At 44.7% G+C, this 20419-nt stretch overlaps 1 protein-coding gene across 2 annotated transcripts; it reads right to left on the bottom strand.

The window, feature by feature from the left end:
- Window positions 1–4496: 4496 nt before the first annotated feature.
- HTR1D (5-hydroxytryptamine receptor 1D) lies at window positions 4497–19317 on the bottom strand. Of its 2 annotated transcripts, XM_088671114.1 has the most exons (4): window positions 18391–19316; window positions 9805–9846; window positions 9176–9301; window positions 4497–6682 (listed from the first exon to the last, which is right to left on the bottom strand). In XM_088671114.1, exon 4 carries the CDS (start codon window positions 6544–6546, stop codon window positions 5413–5415), a length of 1134 nt encoding a protein of 377 aa, XP_088527240.1. In that variant the 5' UTR covers window positions 6547–6682; window positions 9176–9301; window positions 9805–9846; window positions 18391–19316; the 3' UTR covers window positions 4497–5412. The 2 variants fall into 2 exon arrangements, with proteins under 2 accessions (XP_088527240.1, XP_034975504.1); XM_035119613.3 differs by lacking the exon at window positions 9805–9846 and having other exon boundaries at window positions 18391–19317.
- Window positions 19318–20419: the final 1102 nt, after the last annotated feature.

Here is a 20419-nt window from a genome sequence, read left to right as displayed (position 1 = left end):
GGCCGGATGGATATTGCTGGAACAACTCTTGGGTTGGGGCAACACAAAAAAATGTTTTAAATGCTTCTAATTTTGGTTCCTGTGTTTTGTTTTTGTCGGGTTGATGTTGGTTAAATGTTTAGTTGGGGTTGGTGATTATTTTAATTTGGGTTTAACTGTAAACTGTTTATACTTGTTATTCTTCTTGTTATTGCTATCCATTGATTAATTGGTTTGTTTTTTGCTCGTATTTTGTTTTTTTAATGTTTGGTGCTTGTTGTGTTTTTATATATGTTGTAAGCTGCCCAGAGTGGCTGGGGAAACCCAGCAAGATAGGCGTGATATAAATTTAAAATTATTATTACTATTTGTTGTTGTTGTTTGTTGTTGTATTTAAAAGAAGGAGCTGCACTAGAAAGTATGTTGTAAAGCCCCCCCTCCCCCCCCGCCACATGTCCACTTTCAGTGAGAAATATATATTCATATATGTGGCTGTTCACACACAACATTTTATTTCAGAATCAATGAAAGCTGGAGAATAATTGGGAAAGAATGGAGACTTCTGTTTTCTAGTAGTCCACACACAATCTAGATCCATTGCATATACAGTATCTATTGCCCCTGAAAAGCACTTCTTGAAAAACTGGTTTTATTCAAAAAAATAAAAGCTCATTGCAGATTGATTCTGCATTTCCTCACAGTGTGTCTATTTGAATAAGAAGGGGGGGGGGGAGATGAACACACACAAAGGCGGTCCCAGTAATGAGAGGCGTTTCCACGCCTGCCCAATGACATTGTGGGTGGACGCGTACTGTACCACGATTATTGCAACCGCCACTTCCTCCTTCTCTCACCTGGCGCACGTGTAGGGAAGAAAAGGCATGCATAATCGAATCAAGGTGCGGGCTTTCAAACACGTACCAAACAACCACACCCACCCTTCTTTGGACAGCGGTATCTAGAATCAATCTAGATTAAGAGCAGCATGTTGAGGGCGAGCTTGAACAATTCCGGATGGAGGAAAAACTGCATTTTTGTGCTACGAACGTGTTAGCGTGCACACAGCTTGGGTTAAGCATGATACCCCGTTTGACCTTGGCTTGCTTTGTGAGGCAGACATGCCTCGCTGTATCTTTGAAAGATAAATGGCAGAAAAAGGATCTATTAACTGTCTTCAATTTTGTTATCTCTGTTTCTCAGTGGGGCACCCCGGCTTCATGCAGAGGAAGAGCAATTTGGTTGGTTTCATTTTTCTTTTCTTTTTGTCCTTTTAATCTTGGTAACATTCTTTTCCCACAGCTTGTTGAACAAAGGAAGCCCAGTACTCAAAATGCATGTGTATACCGCCCTCTCCTGACACACGACTATTACTGCGTTAACTGGCAGTAACTTATTTTCTCAGTGTACAGTATTTTGTTTTCTGTTTCACAGAATCATAGAATTGTAGAGTTGGAAGGGACCCCGAGGATCACCTAGTCCAACTCCCTGCAATGCAGGAAACCTGCAACTGTGGTCTTATCAGCACCACTTGTAAAAGCATATTTCACATGGGATCAAAGGCATACGAATGCAGGGCTCATGTATGTTTAATAAAGAGGGATGGTTGAACCTATCAGTTCTGGTTTCTCAGTTTCTAATTTTCCAATCTTAGGTTCAGTTTTCCATATTTCCACATCAGTTTGGGAATCTATTTGCTTAGAGTCCTGATGAAAAACGGTCAGCATTTTACTGTAAATTTCCTCATGCATATATATGTGTATATATATATAACGCGCATCCATTTTTGTCTAACATGCACAATTTTGCAAAGCAATTATCCCCTAATACAATGCATTTCTCTTGGTTTCTCATTTTTCCAGCCTTCAATTCTCAGCATTTCTATGTCTGTTTGTGATTTTAAAGAGGTCCTCATGAAAATTAATTCACACTTTAGCATAAATTTATCCTAATACACATGATTATGCAAAGCGTTTTCCCATATTATTCCAATTACATATGCATTTTACATGCACTATTGTGCATTTTTGTGCGCATTAGTTGGCTGAAGAACTGCATTGCAAGATTTGGGAAAGTGTGGATTTCAAAGGGTGGCTGTGTTTCTTTTCGGACATTGTTTCTGAAAATTTGAATTGGGTAAATCCAGCTCTAAATGCAAACTGAACAGAACTCCCTCATCCCTAATGCTGAATAGTTGGAATAATAAATTTTATCAGGTATGACTCTCTTAAGCCATTTTATTATGCTACACAAGAAATACAGAAATGAAACTAAACTTTAGAGACAGAGTACTAGTTGAAAATTTATGAACTGGATCTCATAGTCAGATGGGAGTCATTGCCTCAGAAATAAATTACCGTAACTGCTTACTGGGAAGGCTATGGGAGATTCTAAAGGTTTCTAAGAGGTATGGGAATTTGGGAGTACAAATGGATGACACTGTGTTGAATACAATATTGTCTAAACCTCTGCTGAAAACCACATCTGCCAGGGTCCAGGAAGTATCTCTGAAGACACTTCTTCACTGGCATTGGACTCCCTGGAGGCTATCTTAGATCAATATGCCCATCTTTCCCTTTTGCTGATGAGTATGCAATGCTACAAGGACATTTTTAACATGCGCCCCAAAGTGGCAACATTTTGGGAATTGATAATTTGGTTAAATTGCCAATATTACTTGCCAAGCATCAACTCCAGGGCTCAAATTGCTGTCACCAGGTACCAATTCTAATAATCTAATGCGAGTAAAGAGCTGCTTTCACTATTCCTGGCTGCTGCAAGAATAAAAGTTGGTGAATGCTGGAGGTCGGTAAAAAGCCCTCTGGGGAGGGGTGGCTAAACAGTGTTTGGGCTATAGCCCTATCTATCTGAACACCTCACCCCTCGCCAGAGAGGGTGATAAAAAGGCGATGAAAAGCATGACCAATCTGATAAGAGCATGGCATTCATTTCTCTGCTTTATGAATAAAAACAAGGAGGCACGTCCACCTCTGCTAACCCAGGTGACCTTCTGGAGGGGATATCTGAATATGATTTGATTTGGAGGGGTTGCTAATGATAGCATACTACTTTGCAATAGGGCACCTGACCTTATCTTCTGTCTGCCATATGTATGCAAACAGCATTGTGACTAGTGTTGTTCGTTCACAAAATGAAATCAACAATTGGGGAGAGGCGAGACATATATTTTATGATAAAGGGAAAGGGATGGCTTTTGTGGCCTCGACACAGCAAGCTGCACCTGCCAAGATTCCACCTTCTATACACCTGTACAACATACAGCAGCTGTGGGTCATAGGGGAAAGACCATGGCTCAGGAGCACAACACATGGTTTGTTTGTAAAAGGCTCCAGGTTCTAATCCTTGATATGAGGTGATGGAAAGACCTCTCTGCCTGTGAAACACCCTGGAATGCTTATGCCACCAGTGTGCCTGGTGTGCCTGTAATGCTTTGGAGGCAGCAATGCTTCTAAATGCCAGTTGCTGGAAAGCACAGGAGGGGTCCATGGGGTCACGAAGAGTCGGACACGACTAAACAACTAAACAACAACAACAGGAGGGGAGAGAGGGCTCTTGTGCTCATGTTCTGTTCCCTTGTTCCCCACTGGTATCTGGTTGACCACTGTGAGAACAGGATGCTGGGCTAGATAGGTTATTGGCCTGATCCATCAGGCTATTCTGGCTTGGTGACATAAATATATTCTTATGAGTTGGGGGGTGATTAGGATGTATGCCTGGGCCCCCTTTCTAATTCCTGGAATAGCCAGGCTTACTGCTGAGCTAATGGGCCATGAAGGAAACAAAGGGATGGCTCTGGTTGGTAGTTAGAAAGACAAAGGCGAGAGTTGAGTTATGTGAGTCAGAAGCTGGAGGCAAAGTGACAAGCTGAGAAGCCAGGGAGTCAGAGAAGCAAGGTCCTTTTGGAGCGTTAATGTTGTGAACCCACCATCATAGGCACAGGTTGAATATGTGTGTAAATAAACCATTTATCTTAAAAGACACCACCTTGCTGTATCTCATTTCAAAGGAAACATGAGGCCTGGTTTTCCCTAAACTGCGGCCCTCCAGATGTTTTGGCCTACAACTCCCATGATCCCTAGCTAAGAGGACCAGTGGTCAGGGGTGGTGGGAATTGTAGTCCAAAACTTCTGGAGGGCTGAAGTTTGGGGATGCCTGCTCTGGAATTTCAGAGATTGGGGAGGGGTGCAACAATATTATTAGTAGTATTATTGATGGATCTTTTGTGCAAATCTTCCCACAGGATTCTGGGAACCCGACACTTTTGCTGAATAGCTCACAAAATCATGAATGGTGAAAATTGTTTGAAGCTGCGTTGGAGGAAAAGAGAATTTGGGATAGCCAGGGGTAAAGCTTTATACCCATTTCTCGCACTGTAATCTTCCTACAACCAACAATGTACAATTTCTTCTCGTAATTTGCACAATGAAATAACAAGAGCAGCAGCAGCAGCAGCAGCAATAATAATAATAATAATAATAATAATAATAATAATAATAATATATAGTTCTTTGCCCAAATGCTCAAAAGCACTTCATTTAATTTGCTCCATAATCCTTAGAAAATAAACTCTGAAGATTCAGCCAGTGTTTCATTCCCAAATTACAAAAGTGGGTAGGTGAGAAATCTGAGACAAATAATACAGATTTGTTAACTTGTAGTAAAGCAAGAATGAAAAGATTGTGTTGTGTGACACAGTTCATGACAACCCCTCATTATTTATTTCATTCTGCTTGTTTCGAAATCTTCTCCTGGTTTTGCAGATACATGTATTCAATGCACAGACTAGTAAGTCTTAAAAGTTATCTTTATCACAGAGAACAAAAGAGAAGACAGTGAAAAGTCACACGCAACAATAGACTGGTTTGCTCCACCACATTTGCTTAATAAGATTTAGATGAGCATTGTGTATGCAGCCCCTTTCCACCTCCTTTTGCAAGAGGATGAACAGACAAGGTAACCCTGAAAATAACTATGGTTTCCTGTTTCAACTGAACCAGGAAACTATGGCCAATGGCTTCAGAACAAGCTAGGGCTGCAATCCTACACCTGCTCACGTGGGAATAAGCCCCACTGAAATTAATGGGTATTACTCCTGCATAAGGCTGCACTGTAGGGTATCTTCAAACCACAAAATCATACATACTGGTTTGTTCTGCAGACATTAACCATAGTTTCCTGGTTGAGATGAAATGGAAGACTTCCATTCTGTTAATGCAATACTTCCTAGTTTGTTCAGCCGGAGAGGAGAATAGAGGGGCTGCATGCAAGTTGCCAAAAAGCCTCATTAAGACAAGTTATAATCAGCTGAATAGAGTCAATGAGACCACCATCACCTACCCCATAGGAAACTATGAGTGCAAGGGGGGTACAGTTTATGCACTGGCAGCGGTGTCAAACCCAGAAGGAGTTTTGGGACTAGGAGCACTTCTTAAACCGAATCATTTTCTGAAAAGCCTGTTTGAAGTCTTCGTTAAAGGCAGTATATATAACAGGGTTGATCAGTGAGTTCAGGTAGCCCAGCCATGTGAAAATGTCAAGCAGAATGGGATGGGACCAGCAAGCTTTGTGACAGATAGGCAGGACTAAAGACACCACAAAGAACGGGAGCCAGCAGAAAATGAACGCCCCTAAAATAATCCCCAGAGTTTTTGTGGCTTTTCTTTCCCGGGCCGCCGAAATCCGTTTCCTCTCCAGGACGCTATCGGCGACTTTGATCCTTACGTGGTTGATGAATACCGGGGAGCTGCTGGAATGAGAATGCCCTTCCTGAAGGTTTGAGCTGATGGAGCAGAGGGAGGAGCCTGCTGAGCCAGTGATCAGGTGGGCTGTGGTAAATCGCTTCCCATACAGCGATGGCGGCTTAAGAATCCGGGATCGAGCGGCCACATAAATCCTACCATAGAGGATGATGAGCAGCACCGTTGGGATATAGAAGGCGCCGCAGGTGGAGTAAATGGTGTAGGAGATCTGATCCGTATTCACGACGCAGTGCACCATTTCTTCGTGAGCTTTGGCCTGCCTCCAGAAAAGGGGCGGCATGGAGATGCAGATGGAAATGACCCAAACCACAGTGATCATCAAGGCGGCTCTGCTGGCAGTCCGGCGCTTGGTATATTCGAGAGCATCTGTGATGGCCCAGTACCGGTCCAAGGCAATCACGCAAAGGTGCAAGATGGAGGCCGTGCAGCAGGTGATGTCTGAGGACAACCAGATGTCGCACATGATTTGGCCAAAGTTCCATTCGTGGCTAATGGTGTAAGCAATGCTGATTGGCATGACCAGGATGGACACTAAAAGGTCTGTGGCGGCCAAAGAGCCAATGAGGTAATTTGCAGGAGTGTGGAGTTTCCTGGTCAGAATGATTGTGATGATCACAAACATATTGAAGAGCATCGTCGCCAGAGTGATCACAGCCAAGATGGCGGCAAGTGAAACCTTCAGGCCTAGCAGAGTCCCCTCGTCCCACTCCTCTGGCATTTCACTGGCGTTGAGAGACCTGTTTGACATGCTGAGGAGAACAGACTTTGCAGACCAGTTGTACTGGGTCATTCTTGGCTGTGTTGGATTCCTCCCCTCCTCTTTTGAACTTAATCCTTTACATATACTTGTTAATGTCTGTCTCGGTCTTTAACAAAACCAGGTTTTCTGAACTAGATCTTCGAAGTTGGTAAAAAAAAGCACGCCACTGTGAAAGCAAAGACAATAACGGAAGCATTAACCAAGCATTAACTACAGTGTGCTTTGTAATGCAGACTTTGGTACTATGGAGCCCAGTGCAAGGCCAAAATCTGGTGGACTCCCCCAGCCCTCGTGCTGCCTTCCCAAAGGTGAGTACGGAGGTGGCCGGCTTTGGAAAGAGTCATGAGGCTCTGGCAGGGTCCTACAGCCCTCCGTCCCAAAGCTGGGAAAGTGCTAACTAGGCTTTGGGAAGGAGGTGGGGGGACTCTAGCACCCTGTCAGAACCTCACACTTCCTTCCCAGAGCTTTGCTCGGCGCCCAGTGAGTGTGCACCATTCACACAGCCCTACATACCTGTGCTATGACTCCAGCAGCTAACCCTCAGGGGCATATTAACACAGGCTATACAATCAACAGTAATAATATAGTTTCTACTGCAATTCTAACCGTGTTCACTCAAAAGAAAGAGCCAAACTAGACAGTATGTGAAATATGTAATGGCATCTCTCTGTCTGTAGGTCTCTCTCTCTCTCTCTCTCTCTCTCTCTCTCTCACAACACACACACACACACACCAGCTGCTGGAGGCAGAATCAGGACCAGAACCATGGCATGTGTATGTCTCTGTGTTAATACTTCCATGCTGTGCTGAAGTCCAACCAAAAATTGCTCTTATTTCACCCAGGATGAAAGCTGCTATTTGTACAAATAACAGTTTCTTTCCTGGGTCAAACAGCAGCTTGGGGGAGGAGGGGATTTTTGTATGGACTGCAGTGGTGGGTGCAGAGAAGAGTTGACTCTTTACATTCACATATGTGTCACGCACCTTCTAGTTTGCCCCCAAATCTAGGCTTTACTATGTTCACTGGAACATACTCCCTAAATCTGGAGTAGCCAACATGGCACCTTCAAGCTGTTGTTGGACTTCAGCTCTCCTCAACCTAAGTCAGCATGGCCAATGTCAGGGATGATTATAACTGCAGTCCATCAAGAACTGGAGGGCACCACAATAGCTAGCTCTGCCGTAGATACTGGTTGGATCCAGAGTTCAGCAAATGCAACTCCCATGTAGCTCCTGTTTGCAAAAGTTAATGCTGCAGAATGTTCAGGAATGCATTTACTGCTTAGATGGCATGGGAGTTAAGGCAGACACTTCAATATACAATTTCCATGAGTTTCTCTGTAAGCTCCTGAACTCTTCTCTTAAACCGACTTAAGAAAGCAAACAAACCCAAACCTTGGATATTCTTGTGTTTGTGAGTTGTATTTTCAATTAGCAAAAAACCTCCAATAGCATGCACTTTGTGCTTAGATTCTCATCCAAGAATGAGAAAGGAAAGTGTCCCATCATCACTGTAGTGATTTACCTACCCAACTGTTCTCAGCAAACCATCGCTCCTCCGCCCTCAGGCATTACATTTCCAGAGTTCCAGAGTTAAACAAGTAGAGCTGCCCAAGGAAGGAGGGAAGGACAGTAACAAAGGCCAATCTAGCAACTGGTGCTGCTCAGGCTGTCAAAAGCAATTGCTCCCTTAGCACCATAGCTGTCAAGTTTTCCCTTTCCTCTTGAGGAAGCCTATTCAGCATAAGGGAATTTCCCTTTAAAAAGGGGAGAACTTGACATCTATGCTTAGCACAGAAAAGTTTGTACTAGCATTTTGCAATGAGTCAAGACAGAAAGTCCAAAAGGAATGCTGTTCGCAAAAGCGTTAAATCGTTTTCGAATATCTTATTTTCCACTGCTAAGCACCATTAAATTGCAAGGCCTTCAGGGGAAAAATACTCCCCCCCTTTCCCTTTCAGTATATAATTGTAGAAACTTGGGCAACTTTCTTGAACCCTTTAGGAAATCTATATATCTGAATAAATACTGAACTATATAGATAGAAAAACAAATTCAGTTTTAAATGCCAAGGCACATACCCCAAGTCTTTGTGATACCTGAAGAGAACAAAAAGAGCTCTTCTAGATCAGAGCAAGGGTCTATCTAGTCTACAATCCTGTAGGCCTACTGTTGCACACAGTCACCTTCCAGAAGCCTCTGAGATGTCCACAAGCAGCACAGGGAGGCAACTGCAGCTCTCTCATAACACTAGAACTTGTGGACATTCAACAATGCTGGATGTAGGAAGATTTAGGACAGATAAAAGATTTTTTTTAACAGTGCATGGGACTTGCTTCCTCAGAAGGCAGTGATGGCCACCAACCCACATGGTGTTAAAAGAGCATAAGACAAATTCAAGGAGGAGAGGGCTATCCTAGGACACTTAGCGCCTCCCAAGCACCTGGTATTCCAATAGCATACTGCTTCAGAACAGAGAGTACCGTATTTCCTTAGGTATCTTCCCCTCTATCTCTACCCACTTTCTCCACACCACATTAAATCTGCAAGGCTTTCTCTCTCCCTCATCATTGTCTGTTCGCTGCAACAATGTCATTTTGCTGAGCTGCCACCTACCGCCATGCATGGACGAAGGTCTCTGCAGGTTCTTCAATCTTACCTTTTGCAAATAGTTCATGATCAGGCAGAGGATGCTTTATTATTCTTAACTGCAAAGCCACACAGGGATCCCGGAGCAGAGAAAGACCTTGACTAGCTGACCCTGCTCATTATTCTGGGAATGGATCTAAAGGAAGAAACAGAGCATGTTAGCCCAGGAATATATTGTAAGTGGAGCAGTGGTAGAATCACAACTAGCAAGAGTTCCTCAGTCCACGACCGAAGCTCCTGTGCTATTCATTTATTCTACTTTTATTTAGAAGGTACGGACCATCCCGTGGCATTGGGGCCCATCTGCACTTTGGAGGATTGTGGCCCAGACTCAGGCTGTGGCCTAGTCTCTCATGGAGGAGTAGGCTAAAGTCAGCCAGAATGAGCCTGAGACTCCGAGGCTAGTCCAAACCTCAAATCCATAGGAATCCCCAACCATAACACTTTTAAATTGTGTTGCTGTCAGGGCAGCTCTCCAATTACCAAGAACGACCTTGTTTCTGAATGACTCTGGGCACACTTTTGGTTGCTAAAAGGTTCCATTATTAAGACATAGAGCCATGTGGTTAATTTAACATTGCCCAGTGAGTCACCCATTAAGCTGATGACAGGAGAGCAATGACAAAAGCACATTCTTACCTGGCCTTAGAGACGCGGACCCACATCAACAAGGTGAACCATCTGAGGGTGGAAAATGAATGGTTGGAAACATAAATTTAAAAGCTTCGCTATACTAAGGATGGGAGCACCCTTAATTCTTCTAGGGGTAAGCTTTCCTTTTTATTTTTATCTTTAGTAGTTCCCATTGTTCAGGCTTCTAGTACAGAAGGAGCTGAATTTGGAAAGTTTTCAATGAGCCATCGTGACTTTAAAAAATAATGGTGTGTCCTACAAAGGACAAGCAAATCTAAATGATAGCCTGTACTATAACATTGTTGGAAAATTGCTGTTTTGGATATCATGCCATCAAAACAGTTTCACTTCCAAAAACAGTGCTTTGTATTATGTTTGGCATTTTATCAGTGCCATGCTTACAATCAGCTTTGTTTACAGTTCACGTCAAAAGGATATTTTTATGTTACATGTGTACGTATATGGAGAAAAATGCAGTAACTTGATTTTTGCAAGGTTAAAGGTTGCCAATTAAATGGCTTTTTCCCAGGCCTCTGGTAGTCAGGCAATCACCCTGGATTAAATGGTTCCCATTGAATATGTCATGAGTTCTGCAAGAGGGATGAAATAACTCATCTGAGGCTGCTATCAGTATGAACAGTCATGGACTAGTTATTTCAGCAACAGTGGAAAACAGAGTCATGCTTCCCTGTTCTGTTGACATTTGGGAGAAAGCAATCCAGGATTTTGTAAGATTCTAGACTCAATAGTCTATAAAAATTGCTGTCACTGCAACTCAGATTCCAAGGCAATGATAAAAAAAGGAAATTGTTCAGCCAAAATCTAAGACGGTATCCTGACCAAACCCTGCCTTTTTTTTGTTAAGTGACTAGACTTCTCACTTCCATAAATGGCCAACACTGAAATGCCATATATTATAGTGTTATAAATAAGTCCTCAGGTCTAGTTCTGAGTTTGAAGGGGCCCTGGGCAAAAAGCCTTTGGTGAGGTCCTTTCCCCTGTCGGTGGGTCATAGCAGGTGGCGCTGTGGTCTAAACCACTGAGCCTCTTGGGCTTGCCGATCAGAAGGTTGGCGGTTCAAATCCCCACGACAGGGTGAGCTCCCGTTGCTCTGTCCCAGCTCCTGCCAACCTAGCAGTTTGAAAGCATGCCAGCTGCAGCAGGAAGGTAAACGGCGTTTCTGTGCGCTCTGGTTTCCGTCATGGTGTTCCGTTGCGCCAGAAGCAGTTTAGTCATGCTGGCCACATGACCCAGAAAGCTGTCTGTGGTCAAACGCAGGCTCCCTCAGCCTGAAAGCGAGATGAGTGCCGCAACCCCATAGTCGCCTTTGACTGGACATAACTGTCCAGGGGTCCTTTAGCTTTAGTCCAAATAGTGACAGGCAGCTGTGTCTAGCAACCATTTTAATTTCTCACTGTCGTCCTATCTGGTTATCTTTGGCAGGATAGATGATGTGTAGAAGGTACTAGGTTTAATCCCTGCCATCTCTAGTTAGCAGGTGATAGGGACAGACCTTTGTTTCAGACCCAGAAGAGATGCCGCCAGTCAGAATAGGTACATGGACAAATATTACAAGTCAATTTCCTGTGTTCCAGATTAAGATAATATAATATAAATAAACCCTATAATATAAAGCTAATTGTTCATGTATGCATGCTGATTTATTTTAAAATGCAGTGGTACCTCTGCTTACGAATTTAATGCGTTCCGAACGCACATTTGTAAGTCGAAAAAATTGTAAGTCGAATCCCATAGGAATGCATTGGGAGAAAAAATTCGTAAGTCAAAGAAACCCTATCTAAAAATTCATAAGTAGAAAAAATCCTATCTAAACCGCATCCAAGATGGCGGACGGAGAACCAAGTAGAAACATTCGTAAGTAGAGTTATTCGTAAGTAGAGGTACCACTGTGCCTATTTTATTTACAAGACACTTTTTCTCCACAGAGTTCAGAGCAATGTACAAGTTTCAATCTCTCTCTTGCTGCCGCCATGTTACCCTCAGACTATTACAGATCCAATTACCCTCAGACTATTACAGATCCAATTACAGAAAATTACAGATCCAAAATCACACAGAAAGCTTCTGCGCTTAAGTGTGTAAATTTGAACCCAGCCCCCACCCCAGGTCCTAGTTTAACACACTGAACCACTACTCCATGTTAGCTTTATTTTTATAGCCTGTCCCCCCCCCCCCCACATCTCAGTCCAAGGCAGTTTACGAAAACAAGCAAAAAGTCTAATTATAAATCTAAAACAACCAATCAAACCATAAGCGAAGCAACATCAATGCCAACAGAATTTCAAAAGGCAGACATCAGCATTAGTCAAGTAAAGCACCTGGCGGTTAAATGACTGCACAAAGCACACTGTACACACCTGGAACCAATCAGCTGGTTAGCTCCAGTGAGAGTGTTGCAAAATAGGGTACCATCTTACAAAAAGTCCTGTCTCATTTTAGCAGGGATGGGAAACCTTTGGTCCTCCATATGTTGTTAGACTTCAATGCCCATCAGTCCCAGCTAGCATGGAATGGTATGGGATTATGGGAGTTGTAGTCAAGCAACATCTGGAAGGCCACCAGGGCCAGTGCTAGGGTTTTTTGTGCCCTAGGCGAGATCACCTTCTGCCCCCCCCCCCGGTCTGGCGATTGGCCAAGGAGGCGCATGAGGGAAGGAGCCTGGAGTGTGGAGTGTGTCCTCCGCTGCCCCGCCCCGAAGGCTGCACACTCTTTTTTCCTTTTCTTTTTTTTTTAACCCATCTGCCTAACAACTGGGCGCAGAGGCTCTGCAGATACCCAGATACTCTGGATGTGTTTGTCATTCCAGACTTTTTCCTGCCCCTGCTTGTTTGCTTCTGAAGAAGAAATAAATACAAAGACAGGAAATGTGCCCCACTCTTGGCAAAGAGTTTCCTGCTTGGCAAGGGGGTTGGACTGGATGGCCCTTGTGGTCTCTTCCAACTCTATGATTCTATTATTCGTCTGAGAAGTGTTGCCGCCCGCACACACATTTGTATAGTTCTGCGAGGACCAGCGCACAGCTCCCGAAGGCCCTGGCGGGGAAGGGCACTCCCGAAGGCCCCGTCGCCCCCAAGGGAGCCGGGCTGGAGGCACGTGCCTGGAAATGTCTTCTCGGGTGCGGCCAATCAGAAGCCGTGCTGGAAGGGGCGACTACGCCCCCCTGCAGACGCAGGAGGCGGCTCCAGGCAGCGCAGTGCCCCTGGATTCTGGTGCCCTAGGCAGCTGCCTAGTCTGCCTATATTGAAGCACCGGCCCTGAAGGCCACATGTTCCTTATCTCTGCTCTTTCAGGTCAAACAAGGAAAACTAATTTGTCTAATCCTCTCTTACAACCATCTCTAGCTTAGAGGCAACTTGGATAAATTGAGTTGAGGGGATGCTCATCAAAATTGCAGATGACATCAAACTGGAAAGGGGAGCTAATGCCTGCAGAAGATCAAATCAGGATTCAAGATGGACTTAACAAATTGGAGAACTGGGCCAAGACTATCAAGATGAATTTCAGTAGGGACAAATGTAAGGTTCTGCACTTAGACAGGAAGAACCAGCTGCTCAAATATAAGATGGGGGACATCTGGCTTGCCTATAGTACATATGAAAAGGATCTACATATGAAAAGGATCTAGAGCTAATGCTATTCTAGGCTGCATCAACAGAAGAATAATGTTTCTAGACCAAGGGAAGTAATAGGACTGCTATATTCTGCCTTGTACTACCACACCTGGAGTACTGTGTCCAGTTCTGGGCACCACAGTTTAAGAAGGCTATTGACAAGCAGGAACATTCACAGAGGATGGCAACCAAGATGATCAAGAATCTGGAAACCAAGCCTTATGAGGAATGGTTGAAGGGGTTGAGAATGTTTAGCCTAGAAAAGAGACCGAGAGGAGATATGATAACCATCTTCAAGTATCTAAAGGACTGTTGCATGGAAGATAGAGCAAGTTTGTTTTCTCCTCCGGAGGGTAGGACCTGAACCAATGGCTTCAAGTTACAAGAAAGGCAATTCTGACTAAATCAGGAAGAACTTTCTGACGGTAAGAGCTGTTCAACAGTGGAACAGACTCCCTTGCAAGGTGGCGAACTCTCCTTCATGGGTGAAGGTTTTTAAGCAGAGATTGGATAGCTTCTGTCATAGATGCTTTAGTAGAGATTCCTGCATTGCAGTGGGTTAGACTAGATGACCCTTGGGTTCCCTTCCAACTCCACAATTCTATGATTCTATGGACTGGTGGCAATGAATTTCCCAAGTTAAAAATGAACGGCCCTTTTAAATCACTGCCCAGTTGCTGCTGCTATTTCTCTTAGGTAAAGGTAAAGGGACCCCTGACCATTAGGTCCAGTCGTGACCGACTCTGGGGTTGCGTGCTCATCTCGCATTATTGGCCAAGGGAGCCGGCGTCCAGCTTCAAGGTCATGTGGCCAGCATGACAAAGCAGCTTCTGGCAAACCAGAGCAGCACATGGAAACACCATTTACCTTCCTGCTGTAGCGGTCCCTATTTATCTACTTGCATTTTGACGTGCTTTCGAACTGCTAGGTTGGCAGGAGCTGGGACCAAGCAGCGGAAGCTCACCCCGTCACAGGGATTCGAACCGCTGACCTTCTGATCAGCAAGCCCTAGGCTCAGTGGTTTAACCCACAGCGCCACCTGTGTCCTATTTCTCTTACCTGGTGCTATATGTTTCAGTTGTGTGTTTCTAGATAGTTTTATCTGCATTTTTCTTGTTAAATGCTTTATTCTAATTTTGTATATCCCCATACAAAGAATTGAAAGCAGGTTCTAGACTGTGGTTAATGATGTGTGCGCAGAGTCCAAAAAGAAAGACTGAAGATCATTGGTCTATAACAGGGGACCCCAAACTAAGGCCCGGGGGCCGGATGCGGCCCAATCGCCTTCTCAATCCGGCCCGCGGACAGGCCAGGAATCAGCATGTTTTTACATGAGTAGAATATGTTCTTTTATTTAAAATGCATCTCTGGGTTATTTATGGGGCATAGGAATTCATATATTTTTTTCAAAATATAGTCCGCGCCCCCCCCCAAGGTCTGAGGGCCAGTGGCCCGGCCCCCTGCTGAAAAAGTTTGCTGACCACTGGTCTATAATGTGTCCACAATCCAAGTGCACATGTTTCTCTGCGTTTGGCTAGGATTTGACGTTAGGGGGCACCCCAGCATTCGCTTTCAGCTTTGGCAGCGAAAGCTAGATGAAGGAGAAAGCAGATCTCCTAGGCAAGCTGTTAAGCATGGATTCTCATTTACCGTAATGATTTGCCTCTATGGGAAAATAGCTATGAGAAACAAATGCTGGAATGTAAAATCCATTACCGATAGGTGATATGGGGTGCTGGCAAGACCCACCTGTTCTTGTCTGCTCCTGTTCATAGGCCTTTCCTGTAAATCTGGCATTCCAGTGCAACCTTTTCACATGTGTTTCTCTTTAGATGGGGGTTGAAATGTCATTGCACAGTCCTGCTGATATTTTCCATAGCACATCAGGGGAAGAGCAATTGCTCAGTGACAGAGCAAATGATTTGTGTGCAAATGGTCCCATGTCCAGCCCCAAAGGATCTACAGCAAGGCTGGGGAAAACTCTCCCCAGGCTCCTAGAGCAGGAATAGTTGGCAGGGTGTACTCCAGATGTTTTGAACTGCAATTCCCATCAGCCTCAGCCAGGATGGGGAATGGTTGAGGATGACGTTGCAGCACAACATCTGGAGGGCATCTGTGGAATAAGCAGTGTAATGGAGGAGGACTATGGAAGAGGACTTGTAGTAGAATAATCCTGCCTGTTACATTTCTGGAACTAGAGCCCTGTTGAAGGAGATACTCAGCCCAGACCAGTAACAGCTTGTGGGGGCCAGGTATGTCAAACTTGCCTGCTTTCAGCTTTGAATTCAGTTGGTTCTGTGCCACTGTCTTGCATACAATTCCTCAGAAGTTACTAGTCCATTAAGGTAATCTACTTCATATAAGGGCCACAGTGGACATGATGTTAATTGTGAAACATCGAGACTGCAGGAGGAGGGGGAGAGTTTAACACACCCACCCACCCACCACTGTTTTCTTCCAGATAAAAGTAGCAGCTGGGGCATGTTATTAAGTACGTACCACAACTGGGGGGGATGGTCACTCTGTCCCACCCATATGGTCCCAATACAGCTTAGCTGCCTGCCCCCTATGTGGCTACTATTACATTTTTTTTATGTTAATTGCATTTATACAATTAACATCACATCTAGTTCAGCCCTTAGTCATTTGTTTTATGGTACCTGAATTCGCCCACAGACTGAGCCAATGGCACCACACATCCATCTCTCTTAGGATCAAAGAACTGCCTGAGTGTTAAATGAGTGCATGCTTTTAATGCCTGCAAACTTCAATAGGTAAAAGGACTGGACACTTGCATTTCCAAATCCAGGCAATCCTGTCCCAGCACACTGGATTTGCCATGAACCTGCATGTAAAGTCTGAACTGCATTGTGTCCCAGAGTCTTTTTGATTTTTAGGTTTGTTCTTGTATTATTTCAAACCTTGCCTGATGCCCCTTAAGGATCAGGGGTGGACAACCTGTAGATCTTCTCAGTAACATTAAATCCCCCTTCCTTCAAAGGTGGCACACATAGTTTTCCATTTCTCCATGTTATCCATGTGAGGTAGGTGAGGATGAGAGACAGTGACTGGTCTAAGGACTCACAATAAGTTCCATAACAAATTTAATCCTGAACACCCAAGTCCAGTTAACATCCCTTCACCTTATTCTAAATTCGGGGGGGGGGGGGGAGAGATATAGAAATGAATAAACTAGGGAAGGTCTCAAAATTTCCCATAGGTCTCAAAATTTATGGGATCCCTTGTTAGGGTCTTTAAAACTAACAGATTCAGGTTGTAATCCTGTACATACTTATCAGTGAGTCTTTGTATAGAGCCTATTACGATTCCCAGCTTACTGTTGTTTGCTTTCTTTCTACCACTGAGCAACAACCCCTTCCCTATGATTTTGAGGGGGGGGGGATTTGTTGGAAGAGATAGAGATCAGTAGGTGTGCTGAGAAAGAGTTCCTGGCATAGTGGTTATCTGAGGCAGTTACCTGACCTTGCCTCATGGGTTGGAGGGCTAGAAATCCTAGATACAGTTAGAGCAGGATATGAGTGAAGAATAATCACAGCCATCATATCAAGGGGGATACAGAGGAGGAAAACTCAGGCTTAAAAACTGACTCCAAGGGCGACATTCTGATAGCAGAGATAAAAAAATCTGTCACCAAGTCAGCTAGAGGTAAACAACAGTCAAAGGCTAAAACCCCACTGATATCAATAGAATTCATCCATTAATTCATCATTAAGCAGCCCTAATCAGATCTGCTGGAATAATGCTGGAACATTATTTTTTGCTTAAGGCTGTGTTCTTATACACTATTACTTGGCAGTAAGTCTCACTGAGCTCAGTTGGCAGTGCACAATTAAGCTTAAAAGAGGCTAGCCTGACCCTAGCTCCGTGTGCATGGCAGAATTGGCTAATGCAATCCTTGAGCACGTAGCAGGAGGACAAATTATTATTAATAATAATAGTAATGCAGCAAGTGGCAATTTTTTTGCATGAGGCAACTGGAAGATTGTCCCTGCTTCTCTCCCACTGCAACCAATAGTGGCATAAACTATCGCAGCAAAACCTACAAAGAGTCCTGTGCCAACTTAAAAACTAACAAGCTGATTGCAGTGGAAGCTTTTGTGGGTCAGGGAACCCACTTTTTCAGGTGCGGGCTCTAGCCTATGAAAGCTGATTGGCACAATAAATAAGTTTCAAGGTGTCACGGGACTCTTTCTTCCCCTTCCCCAGCCCTTGTTTCTGTTCAGCTTAAGCAGGAGATTAGCTTGGATCCACAGCTGTACAAACCAGATCAATGATTTTATGCGGACCTGCTCTTTGGGCAAAGCGATGTCTTAAAGCATCAAGATTTGAGGTCCAGACCTAGTCTGCAAAGTGAAATCTCATGGAATTTTCTTTCCAATCAGGCTGGATTAGTCAGAAGGCGAATCAGCTCACCAACTCTATTTCTACCTTGATTTGGAAAGGCAAAACTGCAAGCCGCAGCTCCTAGATCTCTTACAGTGTAGCTTGGACTTAATCAGATGATCGCCCATCAAACACTACATTTAGTCGAAGCAAGTTCTCCGTCTACATATGACACCGTTACCCCACGCTACCGATCGCTTTATCTCTTCTTCCAAGTAGTTTTTTTCACCTAATCTTTGCTGAGCAGCCGCCGTTTCCTCCGTAAAGAAACGCACGCACGCGAGTAGCCCTTACGCACAAACCTCCTTTCAGTTCCCAAAGTGGTGATTTCAAGGTGGTGGCGTCTCACAGCACGGAGGGAAATGCCAAGCCGTGTAGCCCTAGTGGCTCGTGGCGTGGATCGCCACTGCCCACAGACATAATCCTGAGCTCCAAGTGTCCCAAGTTGGACCAGGCAGCTGAAGCGGCTTTTGCTGAATATGTCCCTCCCGGAGCCATCCTCTTTCGCCCCGATCCCCCCGGCACACGCGTGTACACGCACATTCGCACGACTTACGGCAGACGCGGAGAGAAGACCACCTTTACTGCTGAGTTTCGCAGTCGGTCCAGACCAGTCCCGCCAAGCCCCGCGAGGGGCTGCTGCAGAGAAAGAGGATCAGACGTTGCGATTAAGGAGCGCGAAAGGGCCCGTCCTTCCTTTCCTCCTCCTCCGCCGTCGCTGCTCCTCCTCCACGTGGCGGGCTCCTCCGAACGCGGCGGTTCTCACTGCGGTCCGGCCGGGTCAAAAGGTACCCCCCCCCCTCGGGTCTCTGCTGACGCCTGAAGTGCACAGTTCTCACTCCGGTCCGGACATGGAAGCGTCACCGCCTCCGTCCCTGCGCAGGACTGGGAGCCCTTTCAAAAACTCTTTTAAAGGCGCCTCTGCCCAGGGAGCTGCGAATTCCCCGACGGCGGAATCAAAACGTTTAGCAGCAGCAGCTCTCCGGAGAGGGCTCGGCTGCCTGAACTGAGGGATGTTTGTTTCATTCAGGTGGTGGCGGCAGCGGGTCACAGCATTAAAGGTGTGCCGATGGAGGGATCGGCTGTCCGATCCTCTGAGACCTCCTAGATTTCATATGGAACTCCCCCCCCCCCGAGTAATTCGCTGAGCAAGGGAGGGAGGGAGGGAGAAGCGGGAGTGCGAGACCCGTTCAAGCTGGTTTCTTCTTCCATGCAAACCCCCCACCCCCAATGTTTACTGATTCCAGCCCGTTAAAAATCCAGCAATCGTTGCAATGCATGTTTAAAGGGAAATAAAAATGCCCTTCGTCTATAATTTATCACTGTTGTTGATTAAAAACCCTCTCTTAAAAAATGGGACGTGTTGACTGTTTTTCAAATGAAATTTCTGCTTAAACCTACCTACCTATGAATTTCCTTTGCAAAACGGTGGAGGGGAGTTCATTTGTATGTGTGCGCCGCTTCCCATTCCCATTCTTGTATCTGGGAAATTCGGCGGGGGGATTATAATGGAGTAAAAAGGAAAAGGTGAAGGACAAGAAAGGGAGTCTTAATATGACAGTATAACTTGTTGATTTCCTTTAGAAGCACCCCCAACATATGGATGCATTATTCTATGCCAAATTCAAGGATGACTAGAAGGATTTGTGCAGTAGTTGTGGAGACCATCACAAGGGAAGGACTGTAGAAATCACTTACTGGTTTCGGATAAGCACATTCCTCCTGAGCAAAAGATTGTTGGTTGTTGTGCCATACTTGCATAGCTGCCAAGTTTTCCCTTTTCTCACGAGGAAGCCTATTCAGCATAAGGGAAAATCCCTTTAAAAAAGGGATAACTTGGCAGCTATGCATACTTGCTATCAGGGGAATCGCTTCGTTGGAAGTGGAGAATATGAAAGATGATGCATTTAAATTGTCCCTCATTTCCAGCGGGGAGAGACTAAAACCCTTCTGAGTGAGGACGATCAAGAGAAAAACTGGGAAAGGCCCAGAGCTCAGTGATCAAGCAAACATGCAGAAGGGCCCAAATTCAGGCTACAATACCATACCGGAAGTAGTAAGTACCACTGAACTCAACTGGAGCTTACTTCTGAGTAGATATGTTATACAATTGCATTGCCTGTCATTTGCATCTTTGCTTAGAAGGATCTCAACTGTAGCATTGAGAAGGGTACTTCCCCTATGAGTCCACACAGACCTTCTCCCAGTCAGATTTAGATTTAGTCTCCACCATTTGCATATTTATGCTAGAAAAAGTTCTGTCTTTTGCTAGTTTCCCCAATCACTTCCACATCATGTATTTAAAGCACATGACTTTCCCCAAAGAACCCTGGGAACCCTGCACAGAGCTACAGTTCCCAGCACCTTTAATAAACTGCAGTTCCCAGGATTGTTTAAGAGAAGCCAAGTGTTTTAGATCTGCTTTAGATGTACTTTGAAGAGGCATTAGTTGTTCCCAGTGCTTTTTCTCTGGGGGTACGTAGAAGTACCCCTAAACATTTTGTAAATCTAATGGGAGAAGAAACTAAAAAATTTTTTTAAGATAGTTTCTTCTCTAGCACGGTGAATCGTCAGTTCTGTTGCCA

This window comes from Zootoca vivipara, chromosome 6 (assembly GCF_965207765.1).
Source record: "Zootoca vivipara chromosome 6, rZooViv2.hap1.1, whole genome shotgun sequence".
Classification (NCBI taxonomy): Eukaryota; Metazoa; Chordata; class Lepidosauria; order Squamata; family Lacertidae; genus Zootoca; species Zootoca vivipara.
The sequence above is the reverse complement of the archived record's forward strand: the minus strand, read 5'-3'. Positions and strand labels throughout refer to the sequence as shown.